At 41.6% G+C, this 27,157-nt stretch overlaps 1 protein-coding gene across 1 annotated transcript; it reads left to right on the plus strand.

Moving 5' to 3' along the window:
• Window positions 1-1,827: 1,827 nt before the first annotated feature.
• On the plus strand, window positions 1,828-26,889 carry LOC112227427 (G protein-activated inward rectifier potassium channel 4-like). The gene is made up of 5 exons (XM_024392266.2): window positions 1,828-2,041; window positions 2,189-2,321; window positions 16,422-16,569; window positions 16,700-17,579; window positions 24,794-26,889. Exons 3-5 carry the CDS (start codon window positions 16,480-16,482, stop codon window positions 25,147-25,149), a joined length of 1,326 nt encoding a protein of 441 aa, XP_024248034.1. The 5' UTR covers window positions 1,828-2,041; window positions 2,189-2,321; window positions 16,422-16,479; the 3' UTR covers window positions 25,150-26,889.
• The last annotated feature ends 268 nt before the right edge of the window (window positions 26,890-27,157 follow it).

Genomic DNA, 27,157 nt, shown 5'->3' on the forward strand with positions numbered 1-27,157 from the left:
TTTTACATAATGGTTTAAATACAGTATGTTCCATGTTTTACATAATAGTTTAAATACAGTATGTTCCATGTTTTACATAATGGTTTAAATACAGTATGTTCCATGTTTTACATAATAGTTTAAATACAGTATGTTCCATGTTTTACATAATAGTTTAAATACAGTATGTTCCATGTTTTACATAATAGTTTAAATACAGTATGTTCCATGTTTTACATAATGGTTTAAATACAGTATGTTCCATGTTTTACATAATGGTTTAAATACAGTATGTTCCATGTTTTACATAATGGTTTAAATACAGTATGTTCCATGTTTTACATAATGGTTTAAATACAGTATGTTCCATGTTTTACATAATAGTTTAAATACAGTATGTTCCATGTTTTACAGTAATTTCCATGTTTTAATAATAGTTTAAATACAGTATGTTCCATGTTTTACATAATAGTTTAAATACAGTATGTTCCATGTTTTACATAATAGTTTAAATACAGTATGTTCCATGTTTTACATAATGGTTTAAATACAGTATGTTCCATGTTTTACATAATGGTTTAAATACAGTATGTTCCATGTTTTACATAATGGTTTAAATACAGTATGTTCCATGTTTTACATAATAGTTTAAATACAGTATGTTCCATGTTTTACATAATGGTTTAAATACAGTATGTTCCATGTTTTACATAATGGTTTAAATACAGTATGTTCCATGTTTTACATAATGGTTTAAATACAGTATGTTCCATGTTTTACATAATAGTTTAAATACAGTATGTTCCATGTTTTACATAATGGTTTAAATACAGTATGTTCCATGTTTTACATAATGGTTTAAATACAGTATGTTCCATGTTTTACATGATAGACAGGTGAATCTGACAGTATTGACCCAGGGTGTCTGTGCAACTTCAGAGACTATTTGAGCTCAGTTAACTAAAGCCCAAGGCATCCGCTCAGGGAGCTAAAATTAACTTTGAGATTTTAGATATAGTTATGTGACAATGTAGTCAAGCAAACTTCCTACACTCCCCTTAACCCCCCTTGAACCACCTCCTCTCCACAGTCATCCCAGGCCATCTGTATGTCAGAAGACGGGTTAGCACACTGAACTATAGCCGTACCCACTGGGCAAAAACTGGTTGAATCAACATTGTTTCCACTTCATTTCAACAGACAAATTCTATGTGATTACGTTGAATAATGTGGAAAACTGAATGGATTTGAAAAAAGTAATCAAAGTAAGGGAATTTCTTCATTTTTTCACCCAACGTTTAACATAAATCTAATGACATGGTGACCTTTTTTTGTTGACTTCAAGTTGAATTCAGGTTAGTTGACAGCTCAACCAAATGTAAATCAAAACTAGAAGTTGAACTGAGGTCTGTGCTGTGCCCAGTGGATAGTCATTAGCTTGGGGAGTTAAAGCAAGTTTTTGGTCTCAGCCAAGGTTTTTCATCATGCAAGAGTGCCTCACACCTCTGCATTAATGGCTGATACATTACATTGTATCTTATAATGACTCATAGATAGGTCATGCAGTCACCTACCTCTGCATTTCTTATTGTCTACCATTTTTCAGAAGGTAATCTTAGCATTCCCGCTGAGAAAAAATTATTACTCTTATTAATGAAAGTAGATCAGAGGGAATGATTTGCTCGGAATCAAATGGGACTACTGATGCCACTGCAGAGAGCAGTCAAAGCCGACTAGTAATGTTATACTGAGCACTGAACACAGCACGGAAGCACATATATTAGATCGTACATAATGAGAAAAGCTTAGTAGTCGGTAAAGTACAGGGGGCGGATGAGGGGGAGGGGAGTTTTGCATTACGCGTAGGAGTGGCAAGTCTAGTCCGTTCCTTCGCGCACAATGAACTGTAGGCTACAGCTGGCTGTTATGAGACCAGGCGGGGCTACAGGAGGAACAAAAAAAGTGGCAGTTTACTGTAGTGGTCTTATCTACTGTTTTAAAACCGCCACCTGATCTGCTATGACAGCGATCATGGGACTCTCAAATCCAGTTCGGAAAGAAGGTAAGCACAGCGCAAACAGAGGATGCCTTGCCCCACTCATGAATAACCACCGAGCCAAAATAACCAGACGTGTTCATTCTCAACTACTATAGCGATAGTAAATGCAACTTATTATTTTTATCAATTCCGTTTTCTGTCAATTTACAGGAATAAGATGTGTTGATATGTGGACACGCACTGGCGACGCGCTCGGTGGTCGTGTTTGATGTAACCTACCTTTAACAGGTACTGGTCAGAGCTCGTGCAGACGTGTCGAACCAAGCACCGTTGTAGAACCGAGGTGAGGTATTTTATTAACTACATAATTATTAAATGCTTAATACAGTAGTAACCCTGCCAACGCTGTATATATGTCCGTAGTAGCCTATATGACTGAATAGACAAGGCTATTAGGCAACCAAACTGGGTTCATGTATGCTCGGGTCTGTTAGGGGTTGCAAACTTTATTTGCTTCAGTTTTGCGTAGCCTTTATGACGCCGAGTTGTTAAGCTATGTGTCTATTAAACTAGATAAAGTCAACATGCGGACAAATTCGTTTATTGAGATTTCCATTTTTTGTGGTTTTAATTCAAATCAGCGGGTAATGTGAGCTAACCTAACCATGTCAATCAGTTAGGCTCTTAAAAGGAATACATTTGAACAGTAACTAGTAGGCAACTAGAAGCCTAGCATAAAACATTTTAACAAATTATTGCGAAAGAAATCCACTTAAATTTGGGTATAAAATTTGACTAATTACAGATACAATGTTGACGCCAATGAACAATTTAAAACATTGTAATACATTGTTCATTTATAGTGTATTTATTTTCTTATCCTCATTCATCCATCCGCAAATTGTCTATTCTCTTTCTTTCACTCTCTTCCCCGCTCTCTCTCTCGTCTCCGGTCTCCCCTCCCGTTTTTATTCTCTCGGCGGCTTTTGGTGTGTTGCGTTATCGCCCTGTTTTCATGTTGTCTTTCAGCAAGTGAGTGAAAACGTGCCCATATGTTCCTCTTATGCTCCAACGCGTTTCACGCTCGACTAGAATTTTGACAGCTAGTCCAATTCTTTAGCCTACCCAGTACCCACTTGTAAGCTACAATTTTAAACAGCCCCACTCTTCCCAACTGCACAGCATGAAGTATTCGTGCATTATTTCTTACCCCATTATTAACGCGCCTTGCTGCTGTGCTGTTTCTGTTGTTTCTTCAAGGCCATTTCAGTCATAATATTTTCTGGCCAGTGCAGAAATAGCCTCTGTTTTATTCTAGGGAGGTATACCTTTCCAATCAATTTGTTTTGTGTCTTTGTTTTACAGCATTGTGATTTGTATTCTATTGCTAATTTAATTAAATTACTTGGCATGCGTGCCTACACCTAAGGGGTAATCAATTGAGGGGCTATGCGTTCTATGGAAAATAATGAAGGATGTGGAAAGTGGAACTGACCTTCTGTGGAGTTGGATTATTTTCCGTTTATTATCCCTTCAGAATCCACTGAAGTGGATTACCTTGAACGGAACAAATGTTCTCTATGTGAACCGTATAGGTTAAGTTTAGAATCACAAAAAATGTATGCAGAGATTTGTAGTTAACAGCATTAATGGGAAAGTAAATATGAAAAATATATTATGAGGTTACGGCTGTTGGTGAACTGAACAATGTCCAAAGCCAAACCTGGCAGGCTGACATGGTTAGAGTCAGAGGAGTCATGCCCATAGTGGACACAGTGGCACGTGGCCCTCGGATCACATTCCTTTCAATCTATATTATCAAGTTTACTAGATAGCTACAGTAGTTGCCATGGTGACCAAACAAAGAGACTTGCTAGTTTAGCTAACCCTGGCTTGCCATTATGAAAATCCAATTCAACAATGTCAATAATGTTTTCGTTTCAACCTTTGCTTTCAAAGCAGCTCAAACATAGAATATGTAAGAATTAACTATAGCCATTGAATTCTACCGTGCAAATGTACTGTGCGTTATAGGGAAATAATGCACGCTCTAGAATGCCCTTCAAGCCAATCAGAAACAAGTATTCAACAATGCCATGGTATAATTAAGCAATAAGGCATGAGGGTGTGTGGTATATGGCCTATATACCATGGCTAAGGGCTGTTCTTACGCATGACGCAATGCGGAGTTGCCATATACCACAAACCCTGAGGTGCCTTATTACTATTAGAAACTGGTTACCAACGTTATTAGAGAACATTTGTTCCGTTCAAGGTTTAAACATTCTCTCTCTCCCACCTCCTTATCCCATCATCATTCAACCTATCGCTGGCTGGCATTCTATTTCCCTAACATAAATTAAAGGGTTTGCTTGTATCCCTCATCTGCCTGAACTTGTCAATTTGAGTTCATTGGGGTGGAAACGAGGCAGTGAGGGAGAAAGATGGGGAGAATATTAGGGGCTATAAGTGTTGGCAAAGACAGTGATTTGATTAAGAATACAGAGGTGCTGCTCTAGCTTACTGCTCACGCTCAGCCACCACAGCCCATTATCAGCCGCACTCAGCAGAGTACCGTGCGTTGGCGGAGGAGAGGATCACGTATTGAGTTGTCCTTTTCACTTTCAAATTGCCCTCAAATGAATGTCAGAAGTGGTTTACGACACAATCGCTGTGAAGAGCAAATACGTTTATACCATTTAATTCTGTCAATTTGTATTCTGTGTGCGGAGGAAGTGTAGACTAAAACAGGACAGAACCTAACCTGAGGCTTTAATTAAAGATACTAAACGCGGGAAGCGGCAGGACCTCCCATGGTACCGTGCTTATTTACCCAAGGGAACACCAGGATTGTTTATTGTAAAAGAAGCTCCCGTGGTGGGTTTGAAACAAGTGCCAATTCTAGAGCAGTAAATCACTCTCAGGTATCAACCATCTTCCTGAACAAAAAAAACATCCCTTATTAGTATTCTCTGCAGTGCATTTGTAGCCGACCATTACATCCCATGCCCTGGGACAATAACAAGGGGGCGTGAGGTATATTTGAGGAGGCCAAAGATGTTGAGCAAAGCCCCTGGAGACCCGCTGCACGGAACCTGACTCCCTCTGCCCCTCAGTCCAAACTAAAGCCAATCTACCATGATGTAACTGTGACTAGGGTTGCAAAATTCTGGGAACTTTCAATTAAATTCCCTAGTTTTCCAGAAATCCATGTTGGAGGATTTTGGATTTCCTGCTTATTCTTTCCTGATTCCGGGAATCCTCCGACCAAGATTTCGGGAAAACCAGGGAATTTATTGAAAGTTCCAGGACTTTTGTAACCCTAAATTTGTCAGTGTGTCACGCACTACTGTCAATGGCAGATGTATGGAGCGGGTTGAATCATGGTCTGTTGGCCTTTTATGGAGAAGCAAATGTATGTTGCAGTATGTATATTTGAAATATGTAACACCCAGGGGGGCTTTACTGTCAGTATTCATCAGTAATGATGTACAGCACCTGTCACGTTCTGACCATAGTTATTTTGTGTTTTCCTTGTTTTAGTGTTGGTCAGGACGTGAGCTGGGTGGGCATTCTATGTTTTGTGTGTCTAGATTGTTTTTGGCCTAGTATGGTTCTCAATCAGAGGCAGGTGTCGTTAGTTGTCTCTGATTGAGAATCATACTTAGGTAGCCTGGGTTTCACTGTGTTTTTGTGGGTGATTGTTTCCGTGTCTGTGTTTTACACCACACGGTACTGTTTTCGGTTTTGGTTATTCACGTTACGTTTATTGTTTTTGTATGGAGTGTTCAGTTTATGTGTTTAAATAAATACCATGGACACTTACCACGCTGCGCTTTGGTCCTCTCCTTCAAAGGAAGAAAACCATTACAGCACCAGTTAAAAGTTTGGACACACATACTTATTCCAGGGTTTTTCTTTATTTTTATTTTCTACATTGTAGAATAATAGCGAAGACATCAAAACTATGAAATAACACATATGGAATCATGTAGTAACCAAAAAAGTCAGGAAAATTTAAAGAACTTTGAAAGTTTCTTGGGGTGCAGTTGCAAAAACCATCAAGCGCTATGATGAAACTGGCTCTCATGAGGATCGCCACAGAAAAGGAAGACCCCAAGTTACCTCTGCTGCAGAGGATAAGTTCATTAGAGTTAACTGCATCTCAGATTGCAGTCCAAATAAATGCTTCACAGAGTTCAAGTAACAGACACATCTCAACATCAACTGTGCCGAGGAGACTGCTTGAATCAGGCCTTCGTGGTCGAATTGCTGCAAATAAACCACTACTACTAAAGGACAGCAATAGTAAGAAGTGACTTGCTTGTCCAAGAAACACGTGCAATGGACATTAGACCTGTGGAAATCTGTCCTTTGTTCTGATGAGTCCAAATTTGTGATTTTTGGTTCCAACTGCTGTCTCTTTGTGAGACGCAGAATAGGTGAACGGATGAGCTCCGCATGTGTGGTTCCCACCATGAAGCATGGAGGAGGAGGTGTGAGGGTGCTTTGCTGGTGACACAATCTGTGATTTATTTAGAATTCAAGTCACACTTAACCAGCATCGCTACTACAGCATTCTGCAGCGATACGCCATCCCATCTAGTTTGTGCTTAGCGGGACTATCATTTGTTTTTCAACAGGACAATGACTGAAAACACACCTCCAGACTGTATAAGGACTATTTGATCAAGCAAAGTAATGGAGTGATGCATCAGATGGCCTGGCCTCCACAATCACCTGACCTCAACCCAATTGAGATGGTTTGGAATGAGTTGGACCACAGAGTGAAGGAAAAGCAGCTAACAAGTGCTCAGCATATGTGGGAACTCCTTCAAGACTGTTGGAAAAACATTCCTCATAAAGCTGGTTGAGAGAATGCCAAGAGTGTGAAAAGCTGTCATTAAGGCAAAGGTGGCTCCTTTAAGATTCTAAAATATATTTAGATTTCTTTAACACTTTTTTTGGTTACTACATGATTCCATGTGTTATTTCATAATTTTGATGTCTTCACTATTATTCTACAATGTAGAAAATAGTCAAAAATAAAGAAAAACCCTTGAGTGAGTAGGTGTCCAAACTTTTGACTGGTACTGTATATGAGACAAAGGCTTACTGTGATATATGCTTAAATCATAGCCAGAAAAGCTCATTAAAGGCCCAGTGCAGTCAAAACTGTACTTTCCTGTGTTTTATATATATTTCCACACTGAGGTTGGAATAATACTGAAATTGTGAAAATAATGATCATGCACATTCAGCTTAACAGCTGTTTGAATAGACAGCCTGAAATGTCAGCCTGTTTTGGTGGGAGGGAGTTTTGGTGTGCCTGGTGGCATCACCAGGCCGTCAATAACAGCTGGTGCGCGATGTCTAATATTAAGGTAGTCTCGAGGTGTTGCTCGCCTGAGGTATAGTACCTCATGATAAGCTGTAGATCACACTATCTACCAAGAGAGTTTTCATCTATATTTCGTAGCTTTTCGTAGCTGTCTATTTACCACCACAAACCGGCATTGGCACTCAATGAGCTGTAAGGCCAATAGCAAACAAGAAAATTCTCATCCAGAAGCGGCGCTCGTAGTGGCTGATTTAAATGCCGGCAAGCTTAAATCCATTTCACCTCATTTCTACCAACATGTCACATGTGCAAACATAGGGAAAAAAACTGTAGACCAGCTTTACTCCACACAGAGTACAAAGCTCTCCCTCGCCCTCCATTTGGAAAATCTGACCATAATTCTATCCTCCTGATTCCTGCTTACAAGCAAAACCTAAAGCAAGAAGTACCAGTGACTCGCTCAATACGGAAGTGATCAGATGACGCGGATGCTATTGTACAGGACTGTTTTGCTAGCATAGATTGGAATATGTTCATCCAATGGCATTGAGGAGTATACCACCTCAGTCACCGGCTTCATCAATAAGTGCATCGACAACGTCGTCCCTACAGTGACCATATGTACATATCCCAATCAGCAGCTATGGTTTACAGGCAACATCCGCACCAAGCTAAAGGTTAAAGCTGACACTTTCAAGGAGTGGGACACTAATCCGAACGCTTAAAGAAATCCCGCTATGCCCTCAGGCGAACCATCAAACAGGCAAAGCATCAATACAGGACTAAGATTGACTCCTATGACACCGGCTCTGACGCACGTAGGATGTGGCAGGACTACAAGGGAAACCCAGCCACGAACTGCCCAGTGAGGGGAGCCTACCAGACGGGCTAAATGCCTTTTATGCTCACTTCGAGGAAAGCAACACTGAAGCACCCATGAGAGCACCAGCTGTTCCGGGTGACTTTGTGATCAAGATCTCCGTAGCTGATGTCACCAAGACCTTTAAACAGGTCAACATTCACAAGGCCACCGTGCCAGAGGGATTACCAGGATGTGTACTCAGAGCATGCACGGACCAACTGGCAAGTGTCTTCACTGACATTTTCAACCTCTCTGACTGAGTCAGTAATATCTACATGTTTCAAGTCGACCACCATAGTTGCTGTGCCCAAGAAAGCGAAGGTAATCTGCCTAAATGACTACCACCCCGTAGCACACACGTCTATAGCCATAAAGTGCTTTGAAAGGCTGGTCATGGCTCACATCAATACCATCATCCTGAAAACCGTAGACCGACTCCAAATCGCATACTGCCCCAATAGATCCACAGATGACCCAATCTCAATCACACTCCACACTGCCCTTTCCCACCTGGACAAAATGTTCACCTATGTGAGAATACTATTCATTGACTACAGCTCAGTGTTCAACACCATAGTGCCCACAAAGCTCATCACTAAGCTAAGGACCCTGGTACTAAACACCTCCCTCTGCAACTGGATCCTGGACTTCCTGACGACCCACCCTCCAGGTGGTAAGAGTAGGCAACAACACATCTGCCACTCTGATCCTCAACACGGGGGCCCCTCAGGGGTGCGTGCTTAGTCCCCTCCTGTACTCCCTGTTCACCCACGACTGCGTGGCCAAGCATGACTCCAACACCGTCATCATGTTTGCTGACGACACAACGGTGGTAGGCCTGATTACCGACAACGATGAGACAGCCTATAGGGAGGAGGTCAGAGACCTGGCAGTGTGGTGCCAGGACAACAACCTCTCCCTCAACGTGAGCAAGACAAAGGAGATGATTGTGGACTACAAGAAAAGGAGGGCCTAGCATGCCCCCATTCACATCGACAGGGCTGTAGTGGAGTGGGTCGAGAGTTTCAAATTCCTTGGTGTCCACATCACCAACAAACTATCATGGTCCAAACATACCAAAAAAGTTGTGAAGAGGGCACGACAACAACTTTTCACCCTCATGAGACTTAAAAACTTTGGCATGGGTCCCCAGATCTACAAAAAGTTTGACAGCTGCACCATCGAGAGCATCTGGTTGCATCACCGCCTTGTATGGCAACTGCTCGGCATCTGTCCGTAAGGAGCTACAGAGGGTAGTGCGTACAGCTCAGTACATCACTGGGGCCAAACTTCCTGCCATCCAGGACCTATATACTAGGCGGTGTCAGAGGAAGGCCCAAAAAATGGTTAAAGACTCCAGTCACCCAAGTCATAGAGTGGCGCAGCGGTCTAAGGCGCTGCATCTCAGTGCAAGAGGTGTCACTGCAGTCCCTGGTTCAAATCCAGGCTGCATCACATCCGGCTATGATTGGGAGTCCCATAGGGCAGCACAATTGGCCCAGCGTCGTCCAGGTTTTGCCGGGGTAGGCCGTCATTGTAAACAAGAATTTGTTCTTAACTGTCTTGCCTGGTAAATATTATTAAATATATACCTATGAAAAAAATAGGCTGTTCTTCTCTACCGCACGGCAGAGAGAACAGCAGACTGTTTGCTTTGACCCCCTTTGTTTTTATGCTACTGCTACTCACGGTTTATTATCTATTCATGGTCACTTTACCCCTACTGTACAAATTACCTCGACTAACCTGTACCCTCCCGCACATAGACTCGGCACCGGTACCACCTGTATATAGCCGCGTTATTGTTATATATATTTTTTTACTTTAGTTTATTTAGTAAATATTTTCTTAACTCTATTTTCTTAAAACTGTATTGTTGGTTAATAGCTTGTAAGTAAGCATTTCACGGTAGGGTCTACACCTGTTGTAGTCGGCGCATGTGACAAATCTAATTGGATTTGATTTAAAATGAGTTAAAGACGTCCTCCAGCTAACTTTAACTGTTGAAAAGTCTCAAGTATAAAAACTGTAAAGTACACACACTAAGGGGTAAAAAAAGTGTTTTTTAGACAAAACTGCAAACTTCAAGGAGTAGGGCATTCAAGGAGTTGGTCTAATGGGAATCTGTGATGTCATCGGCCTCCCCTCTTGCTTGAGGAATAATAGAGGAGCAATAGAGAACAAAATAGGGACATTTAAGATCATGTCAAGCCATGTAAATGATTATGCTCATATCTAATGATGCTACCTATACAAGCTGTTTTAAAATAAAAATAGCCATTACAACTAATTCTCTGCCCTCCTAAGAGGAAGTTCTCTCAAGGGCAGAGTGTTTAAGTGTGGTACAAAGCCTTTAAAGATGGTGTGTAGACTACAGTGTGAAGTGGGAATGCAGTGAGTCTGCCTGGCTCTCGTTTCAGCCTCACCACTTCCTAATTATCTCCACTCCATTCTCTTTCTTTTCACATCTTATTTCTGGTAGTATTCTTTAATTCCCGTCTACCCATTCTCTCTCCCAACTGCTGTTCTCTTTGGCTATGTAATTTAATGGCTGAGGGGAGTGAGCTCAAGCATCCTCTCTCTGTCCTGGCAAGTCTGTCGGTCTCTCTGTCTGTCTGTGGCTCTCAGTTTGTGCTGGACAGGTCATTTCATCATTATAAAGCATTAGTCTTTAATGAGGCCATTATACCCTCATCATCCTGAGCCAAAATGGGAACCCAGATGAAATGAGAAAAGTGACTAGGGAAAGAGACTGAGGAGCAGGGGAGAGTGATAAATGGAGTGTGAAAATAATAAGAAAAAAGTAGAGAATCACTGGTGCTCATGACAAGATTCTCACATAGGCGACACAGAGAATGAGACTTCATCTTTTCCTCATACTGGTGACATGATATTTCATCCCAGAAGGCTGGCCTCCATCCCTTATCCCTGACAGAACTATTCTTTATTCTGGGTGGCATTAGTGCTGTAACATGCTGTGCCAGTGGAGCTGTGCTGAGGAAGCAGATGCTGCCTGGCTACTCTGAACTGAGGTCAGTCCTGTCTTTAGGATTAAGCCATGTTGGTTGACTGAGCCTCTGGGGAAGCTACTGTGATCAGAATGCAAACTTGGAGAGAAGCCTGTAAAAACACACACACTGCTACTAGCAGTAGTGGTACTGGTGTCAACACTAGGCCTAGCACTCACCGATTCACTTCACACCTGGCTGCTCCAGCCTCTACAACCAGTCATCATCTTCCCTCTAGCCTCTCTTCTCTGACCTTTCCAACCACACCTGTCATTTCCTTTCAAACCATTAACCCCTTCTCTCAATCTCTCTTTCTGTCCCTATTAAACTATTCTTTACTGTCTCTCTCATTATCTCCCTTCCTGAAACCCTCTACTCAACTGATCTGCTCGCCAATCAACACTATCATCCTTGCCTTTTGCCCTGTCCAACACTACTCCTTACTCTCTTTCCTTCTCATTTTCACTCCTCATTTGTTTTTCTTCCTATATCTCTTTATCTACTTCGTTCTCTGTTTGTTTTCTTGTCCCCCTCCCTCATTCCCTTGCTCTCCCTCCCCTGCCAGTCCTTGGCTAATGTCTCTCCTTCCAGTCATACATGTATGCAGCATGTTGTCCCCTTGTCTCTTTAATCTTCTCTCGTCAGGCAGGCCCACCTCTAGATGGATCAGTGGCTGATTTGTGGCCTCCCAGCGTGTTCCGTCTGTCCCTGGCTGTCCTCCCCCCACGTACCCCACAGAGACCTGCATCATTAATATGGCTTTCAGCTTTCACACATTTGCTGCTGACTAACAGGCAACTCCTCATCACACCCACACCTACTGCCAGTGTTCTACCACTGGACAGAGCATGGGGAATGGAGGCTGATCATTTTAAGCGTATAACTTCAAAGAGGTTTAATCGGGAGTGTGTGTGTGGCAGAGAATGTTTTCATCTCAACATCTAAACTCAGGGACTTAATGAATGTCGGCTGTCAAATAGGGGTCATAGGGGGAAATATGCTGAGAGTAGGTGGTGTTGGTAATGATGAATTATTTGTCAATTATAAATGCTGGTTGGTAGTTTATAGAACGGGGGCAGTCTGGCTCAAAAGAAAGATGACTTGAGCATTCACCTTCAATGTGCCCCCCGACCATTACTTTGCCACTCTACTCTATAATTAAGATCTATTTATTTCAAGTGTTGGGTGTTTGTTCCAGAAGCTCTGTGCCCTGTAAAAATGTTTTAAGCTACGACACTGCTGAACTGAGAGAGAACAATTGAGAAAGGTGGGAATGAGAGGGCTACTTCCACTCTGTTGGAAAGGGATCACAGCAGTGATTGAATGAGGGTATGAGGCATGAGTTGATCAGAGGCTTGACTTCAGTGCCGGACAGGGGTTGAGGTGTTCATAGCCTTCAGTGCCGGACAGGGGTTGAGGTGTTCAGAGGCTTGACTTCAGTGCAGGACAGGGGTTGAGGTGTTCATAGCCTTCAGTGTAGGACAGGCTCATCATGGATGGATGGTGTTGGAGAAGAGCTCAACTCTTCCACTGAGGGCAGGACAGGATTTGACTGGGAAGTCAAAAAAACACAATACACTACACAGTTAGACAAAATAGCTAAGAATGAGTTAGTCCATGCAATGAGTAAAATCATTGATGTTTAATAATGTGATTGTTTTTGTGTATGTGATTGACTCTACATACAGTAATGAGAGAAAATTGACAGGGCTACTCAGTGCTTGGAGAGGAAACATTCAATGTGCCAGTGGATGAGTGGGCACATGAGACGTGGCTTCAGTTCATGTCAGGAAAGAGTTGGCAATGTTAGTGGAGTGGTCATCACCTCTTAATCAGGGTACAGGAGGGGACTTAGCTGTAAATAGCATATACATTCCATTACAGCTGCGCCATCGTAGGTTTGGACAACAAGTTTCTACATGAATTCACAAAGTCAAACACAGACTGTGCATCTCGCCCATTTGACACAGAGTAGCCCAAGAAACATTCCTGAATAAAGCCCTTGTAAAAATGGTTCTCCCTGGGGCCTGGACCCTATAGGGTATGACAGTGATTACATCTGGTCTATGAGACCAGGCGAGCTACAGGACTATTGTAAAAAGGTTTTATATGGGCTATGATAGGACCAGTTTTTCTAATCAGGTCACATGGTTTTTAAAAAAACTCATGAAGAAAACCCTGTCAAACTGCAGCAACCTTATACTTGTTCATATTAATTATACTTAGACTAGACTAAAAGGGGAGTTTCCTCTACCCAGACACAGAGACAACAACTGATAGACAATAGAACTCACAGGGCTGATGTAACGGTTGTCGTTGGTGGAAGAAGGAGAGGACCAGGGTGCAGCGTGGTACGTGTTCATGATCTTTTAATTACACTAGCACAAATGAAACAGTCCTGTCTGGTACAGAGACAGAAAGCAACTACCCACAACTCAAGGGTGAAAAAGGCTGCCTAAGTATGGTTCTCAATCAGAGACAATGATTGACAGCTGCCTCTTATTGGGAACCATACCAGGCCATACACATGGAAATACAAACATAGAACAAAACATAGAATGCCCACCCCAACTCACGCCCTAACCAACCTAAAATAGAGACATAAAAAAAGGAACTAAGGTCAGGACGTGACAGCTGAGCTTTTCTTTATGCATGTTTGCAACTGTAGGCCTAATTTTTAGGTTAATTAAAAATTAACTCACAGTCTATGTCATCACTATTATGTTGATTGATTAATTCCAGTTAATCATTTTGGATTGAAAAGGTATAGGCAGCATAGCCAGCCCAAGTTTGAATATAAATCAAATTTGATCACATTCACATTTTCTTCTGACAAACAAATGGGCTATATATACATAACATTACCAATTTGTTAACCCTGACCAGATGGACAGGGCGCATAGGCTGTATGCACCTGCTATTATTAGTAGCCTACAGTTGATCAGACTGAAAAAAAATCAAATTTTCATCCCATACAGCATGTAAAATCTCTAATGTTTAGGTGTAGCCTAGGCTGCTGAAACATTTATGTAATGAGTTTTTGCTTGTGCCTGTCCGGAGTGATTATGTGTATTCTTTGATAAATAGCCTAAATACCGGATCAGAGTATTTTCATTAAAAATATATATATATATATATTTCACCTTTTTTTAACTAGGCAAATTAATTAAGAACAATTCATATTTACAATGGCGGCCTACCGGGGAACAGTGGTTTAACTGCCTTGTTCAGGGGCAGATTTTTTTCTTGTCAGCTCGAGGATTTGATCCAGCAACCTTTCAATCCCTGGCCCAACACAATGGCGGTCTACCCCGGCCAAATCTAACCCAGACAACGCTGGGGCAATTGTGCGCCGCCATATGGCCCCCTGAATCACGGCCGGTTGTGATACAGCCCAGTATCGAACCAGGGTCTGTAGTGACACCTCTAGCACTGAGATGCCTTAGACCACTGCACCACTCGGGAGCGATGTTAGTACTTGCTACTAAAGTTAGCAAGGCAAATTGAAATAAATTGCACTAACTCCACACAAAAATAAAGTTCTAAAACCAAGAAAACAACATATGATCTACCTCCTCTATCTCCTGTAGTTTGAAAAAACGAATTTGAATGGAATAATATCCTAAAAATGCTCAACTATTACTCTTCACTGTCAATCTCTATCCAATATGTCACCAACTCACCAAGATTCTCAACACATAGAACCCCCATAATGCTCTGTGGCACAACCCCGATACAACACACTAGGTTTGTTCTCTGATCCTAATCCTATGATTTGATGGACAACATGTCTGTTCATATTGCAAAAGTTTTGATTGGTTGGAGGATGTCCTCCGGAAGTGGTCATAATTACCATGTAGGTCTATGGAAGGGGGGTGAGGCCTTCGAGCCTCCTAGGTTTTGTATTGAAGTCAATGTTGCCAGAGGAAGATGGGGAATAGCTGTCCTCTGGCTACAACATAGTAATAGCCTAAAGTGTGTTGTTGAGAAAACTGTAGCCCTTCATTGCAAAATAGTGTGTTTTAATCAGGTATTTGGTGACGTGAATATATTTAGTTTTGTCTAAAAGGATACCTTTTTTAATGTTTCATTATTTTACATTTTTCTGAAATTCACTGAGTAAGATGGTCCTCCCCTTCCTCCTCTGAGGAGCCTACACTGGTACACACATACGTACACACACGGACACGCATACTCACTCTTGTCATTAGTTTATCTTAAACGCTGCTTGTAGACCTTTATAACAACAGCAGTGCAACGAGCTGACATGAGGTCAGTGAGATTGTGAGAGTGTTGCTGAGGGAGAGAGAGTGTGGCTTTCTGCCCTGTCCCCTCCCCTGCCCCCCCACACTGACCACAGGAGACTGGAACTAGGAGCTTTGAACTCCTGTCAATACAAAGGAGCACATGGCCATAAAGCAGTATCCTTGGACTATCTGAGTAACCCTGAAGCTCACTCCTTCTCACATTACATCTGTTATACTCCCTCAAATCTACATAACGACAAATGAGGAAGCTGAGTTGTTTTGTTTTGCTGGTGGCAGACATTGCAAGTCGCAGTGCAACTAATTGAGATAAGTCTTAGGTTGCTGATCATGCAATCTACATCTCCAGTAGGCTACAACCCATCTGAAGTTCAGTCGTTCTCATCTTTAGAATCTTGCAAGTCACACTTGCGGTGGTGGATAGATCTGGATTGACTGGAGCGATTTGGGAGGATGACAAAAGGCATAATGAGGCAGATTCACTTAAAAGGGTTTCACTTGATCCTTTCTACAGTGAGCCAGGAGTCACATAGTTAGCTGTGAAAAAGAGAGGGTCATGTGGTGTGTGTGTATGTGTGTGTGCGTGCCAGTGTTTGAGCCCCAGTGTGTATGTGGGAAGATGGGATTTAAAACTGTGAAGTGGTTCTGAGCATAATGAATTACTGGCGTGTTCTCTGTTTGGCTTGAGGGTGTCTGCTGTTGCCGATCAATGGCAGAAATGAACCATGTCTCTGAACCTCGCCTGTCCAGGCTGACAGAGGTGAACAGCAATAATGAGTTGATATGGAGAGCTGTTCATAAAAGCTTGCGTTGGCTCTTTTATATTTTATGATGGATTTCTGGTGTTACTAAAAAACCACCACACCTCATTTCAGTTTGACGTGAAATGTCACAGGTTTGTCGCTAGTCCGCTACACAGTGGAATTTGAATAATCTTTCATGTAAAATATGCTTTTATGTTTTCCAGCTAGAAAGCGTACTGTTTGGGGCCAGAAACAGCGACTGTGGCCCAACGCTTCGAGGCCATGAATTGCTTCAAAGGGCGTTTTGGACAGGATGTGGAGAAACAGGACCAAAAGCTGTCAAAACCAAGATGGGATACTACCAAAAACAAGGTGACGGAAGTTTTGATGGAAGTGATCAATTTAGCAATAACTTACTTTGTTAAATCACACAGTCATTAACCCTCTTCTTTCTTTCTTTCTTTCTTTCTTCCTTCCTTTCTTTCACACGAACAACACACAGGTGCCCACAGACCGGACCATGGTGGTGGGCGGCAGGCAAGGTGGGGGCTGTAAAGGTTCCAACCGTTCAGGAGGTACCCTGAGAAAACGGCGCCAGCGCTACGTGGAGAAGGACGGCAAGTGCAACGTGCATCACGGCAACGTGCGCGAGAAATACCGCTACATGACAGACATCTTCACTACCCTGGTGGACCTGAAGTGGCGCTTTAACCTGCTGGTTTTCACCCTGGTCTACACAACCACCTGGGTGTTCTTCGGTCTCATCTGGTGGCTCATCGCCTACATCCGTGGAGACCTGGACCACACCGACGATGGAGACTGGATCCCCTGCGTCAACAACCTCAACGGCTTTGTCTCCGCCTTTCTCTTCTCCATCGAGACGGAGACCACCATCGGCTACGGCTACCGGGTCATCACTGATAAATGCCCAGAGGGGATTCTCCTGCTTTTAGTTCAGGCCATCCTGGGCTCCATCGTCAATGCCTTCATGGTGGGATGCATGTTCGTCAAGATCTCCCAGCCCAAGCAGCGAGCCGAGACGCTCATGTTCTCCCACAAGGCGGTGATCTCTGTGAGGGACAGCAAGCTGTGTCTGATGTTCAGGGTAGGAGACCTGAGGAACTCACACATTGTGGAGGCCTCCATCCGGGCCAAGCTGATCCACTCCAAGCAGACCAAGGAAGGGGAGTTTATCCCTCTCAATCAGACGGATATCAATGTGGGCTTCGATACGGGGGACGACAGGCTCTTCCTGGTGTCGCCACTCATCATCTGTCACGAGTTCAACGAGGGCAGTCCCTTCTGGGAAATCTCACAGGAACAGCTGGAGAGAGAGGAGTTTGAGGTAGTGGTCATCCTGGAGGGCATGGTGGAAGCCACAGGTGGGTTCTTCTAATTTAAGGTCAGATTTGCATTTCCTGCCTAATGATGAAGATTCATTCTGGTGGAGGGTAAGCTGATCCTAGATCTGTGCCGACAAACTTCTACCTGTAGAGATTTTTATTGTAATTATAATGATGTAGAAAATGATTATTAACATAACATTAATAACACTATAATTACAGGTACTTTAACATATATAATATGAGAATCTAATGCAGGTTTGTGTGACCCTGTTTATAAGCCTTCATTCACTTGGTGGGATAAAGAGGATGCAGTCGTCAGGAATCACTCGAGACTTGCAGGGTATCACCAATTAACGTTGGCTGTGAATGCACTTGACCATTACTGCCACTACACTGTCCTAAATGGCCACAGCATTGTCCTGTATGCTAATATCCTCTATTAGGGTCTTCTGGCAGCTGTGCGAAGCAGGAGGGACTCCATGGAAGCCCGTCTGTGTGTTTGTGAGAGAATCCCAGACCTGTCAATAGTACAGCCTCTGGGAAATTAAACGAGTAGAAGACGTTGAGGGAATTCAGGTTGGAATGGTGATTGAATTGGGTCGTTCTACCAATTTGGTGCCCTTTGTGAAGTGTAACTTGGTCAAAAGAAATGTTTGATTTAACCTGATTCTGTCATAAAGAGCACATTTTCAATTGAATAAAAACTTGTTTTCCCATCTCAAGGGGATAAAGAAATATATATATATACACTATAGTAAGTGCCTATTAAGTGCAAAATAAAGTAACAGAGTTGAACGTAACAGGGTTGTCACGGATCCCTCTGGAACTTTCATTGCGCACACCTGGTCCCTATTCCCACTGATTGTATTTGTATATACTGTATGTGCCCTTTGTTCACCATGGTGGGGTTGATTATTGTTACCATGTCCGTTGTTGCGTGTGAGTACCTGTGCTGTGTGTTTTGGGCTTTCGTGCCCTTGTGGATTGCACAGATGATTACAGGTCTCGTCCCGTGTGTTAAATCATTGTTTGAGTGTGCTATTTATTCGAGGTACTCCTCGCTCTTTTGTTTTGAGTTTCTACCCTGTGTTTTGTGACGTGTTTGTTTGGTCTTCGTCCCCGTGCCTTTACACGGCACGCCGTAATTTGGGTAAAATAAAAAACCCTATTACACATTCCTGCGTCTGTCTCCTGAATCTCTTTATACCAACGTGACAGGTTGATGATTTCTTCTTAAATCAGCCATAAATCCCCCTGTGACAGGGGGAATGAAGCTTGTTGTGTGCAACAGGGAGTGGCAATTGAATGCAAGCTATACAAAAAAATGGTTTTGTGAAAACATTTCTAGCCTGCCTATCTATGGGTAACAGGGTTGACGTGTTATGATCGACCCTTTTAGTTTTCCACCACAAAACACCAGAAAGTGGCTAAGAAGATTAGAACCAGCTCACCTGCTTTTACTCTAGGATTTGACTATTAGATGTTCAATGTTTCTGTTTAAAAGGGAATAGTTTCACCATATTAAAATGAGAGTTCAGTTCACGTAACAGGGTTGACCTTAAAATGCAGGACAGATGTAAATGAATCACTAATCATATGAAATAAATAATCATCTTCAGAAATGACTAGGGCTTTATAATGACGATGAAACTTGGAGACATTTTGGGGATAAGTGGGTTAAAATCTTCCTAGAAGTGACAGGGTTGACAGATTTTGGATTTTGGCACATTAGCAAGCCTTTACTCATTTTAAAATGTGGATTAATTGAATTATCCATATGGTCTATATTAAAGGGCACTTCATTTAATATAACATGCTTTTAAAATTCAATATTGATGCACAATTTCTACTTAAAATATCAAAGGGACGCAAAAGGCACTCTTCATGGAATGACCCAATTCCCTTTTCCCATCCCACCCACTGTCAATGATTCTCGGTCCAGGAGTGGGCGGTGGCAGTGAACTGAACTACTGCTCAAAGACATACTGCTTTTTATACTGTTCAACATACCTTGTGTCAATTGAAGCTTATCCTCAATACTGACAAAACTAAACTAATGGTGTTTTCTAAAGCAAGAAATAGACCTCTGAACCTTTCACCTATTACTACCTGTCAGGTCAAGGAGATTGAGGTTGTAACCTCAAATATCTTGGAATTTTAATTGATGACGGCCTCTCTTTTAAATTGCATATTCAACAATTTACAAAAAAATTGAAGCTGAAATTGGGATTATATTTTAGGAATAAGGCCTGTTTTTCTTTTGAAGCCAGAAGGAGGCTAGTATCAGCTACATTTATGCCTTTACTAGACTATGGGGATATTTTATATATGAATGCTTCTGCTCAGTGTTTGAGATCAATTGACACTCTTTATTACCATGGCACTTTGAGATTTATTTTAAACTGCAAAACCCTTACGCACCACTGCACTTTGTATAGCAGGGTTGGCTGGCCTTCTCTAGTCACTCGTAGGCTCAGTCACTGGTATACTTTTATTTACAAAGCCATTTTGGGTTTACTATCTTTTTATTTGTGGATTTTTATTGTTCAGAAATGTGGTGGGTACTCTCTTCGTTCGCTGGACTTTATCCTGCTAACTGTTCCAAATGTCTGAACTGAATTTGGTAAAAGGGCTTTTATGTACTCTGCGCCATCGTCTTGGAACACCTTACAAAATACTTTTAGACTGGAAGAACTTGTCCCGATTGGTGTTTTTAAATCACCGATGAAGGATTTTGAGGCTGATTCCCTGAGCTGTCAATGTTTTTAATTTGCTGTTTTATACTTTTGTGAATTCAATGGTTTTTACTAGATTACTTGTAGTTTTTCATGTTGTCTGTCTGTAATTTTTTTGTAATGATTTAGTGCTGCCTATCTTGGCCAGGGCGCTCTTGAAAAGGAGATTTTAATCTCAATGAGCCCTTCCTGGTTAAATAAAGGTTAAATAACTAAAATAATACTGCAGGCAATTTAGTTTCGATTTTGTTTATGAGGATGCAGACCATGTGGGTGTTATTGCTTCAGATTTGGTTTTGATATTCTACTCAATATATAGACTTTGATTTAACAGAGGGAGAATGTTTGATCCATCGCACAGCAAGGCCTGTTTTTTCCTCAGTATCCCATGTCAATATTGACGGTTTAGTCAAAGGACAAGCTAAAAGCTGATGCTTTATTGAATTTTTTTAATATATCGACAACAGTTTGTCGTATTGCTCTTTTCCCTCGGGGATCAAACCCAATCAGGCCTTGAAGTGGGATTTGCCTGAAGTAGGAAAGAGTTTACTGGTTTGCTGTTAATCTTGTAACTACCCATCCCGGATCTGGGAGCATAATCATCAACTGACACTAATTAGCATAACGCAACAGACATAAATATTACTAGAAAATATTCATATTCATGAAATCACAAGTGAAATATATTGAAATACAGCTTAGCCTTTTCTTAATCACCCTGTCATCTCAGATTTTGAAAATATGCTTTACAGCCTAAGCAAGACAAGCATTTGTGTAAGTTTATTGATAGCCTAGCATAGCATTATGCCTAGCTAGCAGCAGGCAACCTGGTCACGAAAATCAGAAAAGCAATCAAATTAAATCGTTTACCTTTGATGAGCCTCGGATGTTTTCACTCACAAGACTCCCAGTTAGATAGCAAATGTTCCTTTTTTTCCAAAAATATTATTTTTGTAGCCGAAATAACTCTGTTAGTTCTTCACGTTTGGCTGAGAATTCGACCGGAAATTGCGGTCACGACAACACCGAAAAATATTCCAAATTAGCTCCATAATATCGACTGAAACATGGCAAACGTTGTTTATAATCAATCCTCAATGTGTTTTTCAAATATCTATTCGATAATATATCAACCGGGACAGATGGCTTCTTAGTAGGAAAGAGAGAAACAATGGCCGCATGTGTTCCTTATGCACAAAACACTCTGAGAGACTCCAGCTGACCACTGACGCAATGTTGACGTTCAGGCTCATTTTGCAAAATAAAAGCCTGAAACTATGTATTGTGACACTAGACACAGTAGGGAAGCCATAGAAAAAGGAATCTGGTTGATATCTCATTCACTGCTCAATAGGGACGCATAGGAACGCAGAGGTTTCTAAATAAGAGTCACTTCCTGATTGGATTTTTCTCAGGCTTTCGCCTGCAATATCAGTTCTGTTATACTCACAGACAGTATTTTTACAGTTTTGGAAACTTTAGAGTGTTTTCTATCCTAAGCTGTCAATTATATGCATATTCTAGCATCTTGTCCTAACAAAATAGCCTGTTTACTTTGGGAATGTTATTTTTCCAAAAATGAAAATAGTGCCCCCTAGATTCAAGAGCTTTTAATCTCTCAGGTGCTTAAAGAATGGGAGCAGGGAGTCAGGAAACAAGTGCAGTTGGTGAGTTTAATAAGGAAGAACATGACGATATACAAAACAAGAGTAGCGTACTGGGCATGAAAACCAAGACTGCCTGAAGACTGAGGGCTAAATAAAAGGGAAGTAATCAAAGTACTGAAGTCCAGTTGTACGTAACGATGGGGAGCAGGTGTGCGTAATGATGGTTGTCAGGTGTGCATAATGTGGGTTGCCAGGACCGGTGGTTAGTAGACTGGCGACGTCGAACGCCGGGGCGGCAGAAGGGGTGACAGCTGCTTTTATCTCTTATTCACACGATGCTCAAAGGCTTTGTTTCGTTTTTCTAAATGCTTCATGAAAATACGTAGGCTAATTGGTATGTTAATTGTATATTAAATATCATCATCAGGCACAGTATGTAGGTATCCCACTGTATACATGATACCATTGAATTGCCAGTATTTTTTTTATTCATTTAGCTTGCTGTTTACATTCAAAGAATTACAGCTATATCATTATAATTTAATACATTTGCTGCAGGTGAAATGCAAATTAAGATATACAGTGGGGCAAAAAAGTATTTAGTCAGCCACCAATTGTGCAAGTTCTCCCACTTAAAAAGATGAGAGAGGCCTGTAATTTTCATCATAGGTACACTTCAACTATGACAGACAAAATGAGAAAGAAAATCCAGAAAATCACATTGTAGGATTTTTAATGAATTTATTTGTAAATTATGGTGGAAAATAAGTATTTGGTCAATAACAAAAGTTTATCTCAATACTTTGTTATATACCCTTTGTTGGCAATGACAGAGGTCAAATGTTTTCTGTAAGTCTTCACAAGGTTTCCACACACTGTTGCTGGTATTTTGGTCCATTCCTCCATGCAGATCTCCTCTAGAGCAGTGATGTTTTGGGGCTGTTGCTGGGCAACACAGACTTTCAACTCCCTCCAAAGATTTTCTATGGGGTTGAGATCTGGAGACTGGCTAGGCCACTCCAGGACCTTGAAATGCTTCTTACGAAGCCACTCCTTTGTTGCCCGGGCGGTGTGTTTGGGATCATTGTCATGCTGAAAGACCTAGCCACATTTCATCTTCAATGCCCTTGGTGATGGAAGGAGGTTTTCACTCAAATTCTCACGATACATGGCCCGATTCATTCTTTCCTTTACATGGATCAGTCGTCCTTGTTCCTTTGCAGAAAAACAGCCCCAAAGAATGATGTTTCCACCCCCATGCTTCACAGTAGGTATGGTGTTCTTTGGATGCAACTGAGCATTCCTTGTCCTCCAAACACAATGAGTTGAGTTTTTACCAAAAAGTTATATTTTGGTTTCATCTGACCATATGACATTCTCCCAATCTTCTTCTGGATCATCCAAATGCTCTCTAGCAAACTTCAGACGGGCCTGCACATGTACTGGCTTAAGCAGGGGGACACGTCTGGCACTGCAGAATTTGAGTCCCTGGCGACGTAGTGTGTTACTGATGGTAGGCTTTGTTACTTTGGTCCCAGCTCTCTGCAGGTCATTCACTAGGTCCCCCCGTGTGGTTCTGGGATTTTTGCTCACCGTTCTTGTGATCATTTTGACCCCACGTGGTGAGATCTTGCGTGGAGCCACAGATCGAGAGAGATTATCAGTGGTCTTGTATGTCTTCCATTTCCTAATAATTGCTCCCACAGTTGATTTCTTCAAACCAAGCTGCTTACCTATTGCAGATTCAGTCTTCCCAGCCTGGTGCAGGTCTACAATTTTGTTTCTGGTGTCCTTTGACAGCTCTTTGGTCTTGGCCATAGTGGAGTTTGGAGTGTGACTGTTTGAGGTTGTGGACAGGTGTCTTTTATACGGATAACAAGTTCAAACAGGTGCCATTAATACAGGTAACGAGTGGAGGACAGAGGAGCCTCTTAAAGAAGAAGTTACAGGTCTGTGAGAGCCAGAAATCTTGCTTGTTTGTAGGTGACCAAATACTTATTCTCCACCATAATTTGCAAATAAATTCATTAAAAATCCTACAATGTAATTTTCTGGAATTTTTTTTCTCATTTTGTCTGTCATAGTTGAAGTTGACCTATGATGAAAATTACAGGCCTCTCTCATCTTTTTAAGTGGGAGAACTTGCACAATTGGTGGCTGACTAAATACTTTTTTGCCCCACTGTATATATTTACATTATGGCTGCTGAAAAAAAGAACTGTTGACACATCACAAGGTTGTGAGTCATCCAACCCGGAACCCCTTACTTCTCTTAGTGTGTGTGTGTGTGTGTTTGTACATTGGTCTGTCTGCTTTGATATACCCCTGGTGCTGGCTGTGCATAGTCAGTTGGTTTGTTTCAGAATTCCTGTGGATAATATGTACTGTAATTGATGTGGCTCTTCAAGGTTCACTTGAGCATCGGATGAAAATCCTCATAAGCTTTTTATAGGCAATCCACATATATATATTCAGAAAGGTGTGTGTGTGTTTGTGTGTGTTTGTGTGTGTGTGTGTGCGTGTGTGTGTGTTTGTGTGTGTTTATCTATCTATCTGTATGTGTTTCTGCATCTGTGTGTTTGATGTGTGTACACATCAAACATGTGTGTGATTGAAAGAGAAGATGCACATCTCTGTATTAGAACCACTCTTCAGCCTATTTCCAAAAATGTTTGTTCAATGAAAGGAGTACAGCTCATTTAAAGTAGAGGAGACAAAGCATAGTGAATCTTAATTAGATCCACAAATCACAACGACGCAGCTTGAGTCCAGGTCTTAGTATAGTTCCATGACAAGGGCTTTAAAAATAAACAATTAGATCATACCCAATCACACAGTCATTTAAAGTTCCTATCCTCTATTTCATGTCAGTAATGTCTGTCTCCCTCCCCCTTCTCTCTCCCGCCAGGAATGACATGCCAGGCGCGCAGCTCCTACCTAGACTCAGAGGTCATGTGGGGGGAGCGCTTCACCCCTGTGCTCTCCCTAGAGGAGGGCTTCTACGAGGTGGACTATGAATCCTTCCACCACACCTACCCTACCCCGACCCCCACCTCCTCTGCCCGAGAGCTAGTCGAGCTGGCCAAGAAGGGAGAGGCTATCCCCCTACCTCCCCAGTCCCCACCTCCAGTCCTGGAGCCGCCCCCACCACATCCAGAGAAGGAGGAAGACAGTGGGGAGGAAGAGGTGGAGGCGATAGGGCATGGAGAGGGGGATAACGTTAGCAGTGGGGATGCTAACAGGATGGATGATGGGCATGAATGAGTGTGCATTGGTGAAAACACAGACCGTGTCATCGGATGATGCTGCTCACTGGTTTAAAACAAGCTCATACATGGAACAGAGGCTACAAGAGGCAAGATTTCAAAACCTCAACATCATGAAGTACTTGTGCAAGAAGTACTTGTGCAAGTGACTCAATGTCTCAAATGGCTTTGATATCAAACTTCATCAACTGATGAAGTGTCGAACATAAACTCTGATATCCTATAGTTTTTGACTGCTATTAGTGGGACCAAAAGTAAGTCTTCACTCTGACTCATAATTTCTTTAATACAGCATTTAGTGCCAATATTCTGATCTAAAACAACTTGGATAACTGGGTGAATAGGATTTTAAAAGTTTCATGTAATGGTATGTAAATGATTGAATACTTTGTACTAGACTAGAGCAATGTGTGTAAGAATGAATGTGAAAGAGGATGAATTAAAGGAGACCTGGCCAAATGCCCATCCATTTCAAGTATTTTGATACACACGTTTTGCTTACATGTGTACATTTTCGTGAATGAATATTGACCTTATATTCAAATCTTAAATCACTAAGTATGAAAGGCCTTTGCCTTTGAATGAATTGTTAAAAGTTATGGTTTGGATTTCTTGCACCATTTTGTTGGCTTCACAAATGGTTCTGTTCAAGGCATTTTGGAAATGTTTGCTATTAGTGGGCATTGCCAACAACCTAATAAATAATTGAGCGCTTATCATGGAAATTGAAATGATTGAAGCCTTTTTTGTTTATTTTTTCATTTTACATATCGACACAGATAGATTTTTAGAGGTTGATAGGTGTTTAGAGGAAGTTCTGCCATATTGAGTCTTACCTTGGTGAGGATTTCCCTCTACTGGCTGTAGAACGTCATGACAAGCACAACCTGGTCCTCTCGGGTCTCTCTCCAACTTCTTCCAAGCCTGATAAGAAAAATATGAAGGGAAGGAATAATCAGTCTAAATTGTTATGTAATCATATATGTCAGTCATTAATCATCAGACAAGGCGTAAAACCCCCAAACACAAGCAAATTGTGATATTGTCAATTATGGTGAAAGGTGTGTTTATCATAATGAAGCAGCAGGGGTCCCTTAAAACTGCACCCATTCTAATTGTAAACAAGGAATACTGCACTGCCACTGAAAGCAAAATTACATAATACCGTCAAATCACATAGAAATCAAATTATACATAAAGCAAATCATACACAATCAAAGTCCTACATGTGATCGCTAAGGTGACAGGCATACTACATGTTATACAAATTGTTGTCATGTACTCCAGGGCAGAGATAGCTCTAGAAAACCCAAGGGACCATACCCAGCCCTCTTGGGTTCTCATTTGAACCATTGACCACATTGCGGTCAATGTGTACGAGGCAAAGCCGAGTGGCGTAGACCACCACAGCCATGATAATGCCATTTATTTGGATACATCCATAACAATTGAGCTAATGGTGTGCGATTTCACCTGACATAGAAAATGTGCTCTCTCATCAGGACACTGTTGTTCAGAGGAACTAGCCAACAACACAGCTAACACAATCTCTTCAAACTGAAGCTGGACAGACTGCAACCGAGCTGCACTTCAGTTTGTTTGACCTGTTTTCTATTGATATTTATTTGTATACATCCATAAAACATTATGCTGATTCATGATTTCGACTGGCTGAGAAAAGCTGCCTGCCTGTCTGTCTCATCCCAACACGTTCATTACTGTGCTACATCAATGGGAATATTGAAACAATGTTGCAAATGTCAGACAGCAATGTTAATACAAATCTCTGCTGTTGAAAACTAAATGTTAATCTAAAAGAAATGTGAGATAATGTCTAGATGCTTTTTATAGTGGAGAGTTTATAAATTGCCTGGCTGGGTTGACGAGACAGTGGATTGTGCAGTTAGAGAGAGGAACGGAGTAAATAGCCATTTTAAAGTCATAGATTTAGTTGGTGGTATTTGTGGAATAGACACCGGCTGGAATGAGGTTTTAACCAATCAGCA

The sequence above is a fragment of the Oncorhynchus tshawytscha genome, linkage group LG03, assembly GCF_018296145.1.
Source record: "Oncorhynchus tshawytscha isolate Ot180627B linkage group LG03, Otsh_v2.0, whole genome shotgun sequence".
NCBI lineage: Eukaryota > Metazoa > Chordata > Actinopteri > Salmoniformes > Salmonidae > Oncorhynchus > Oncorhynchus tshawytscha.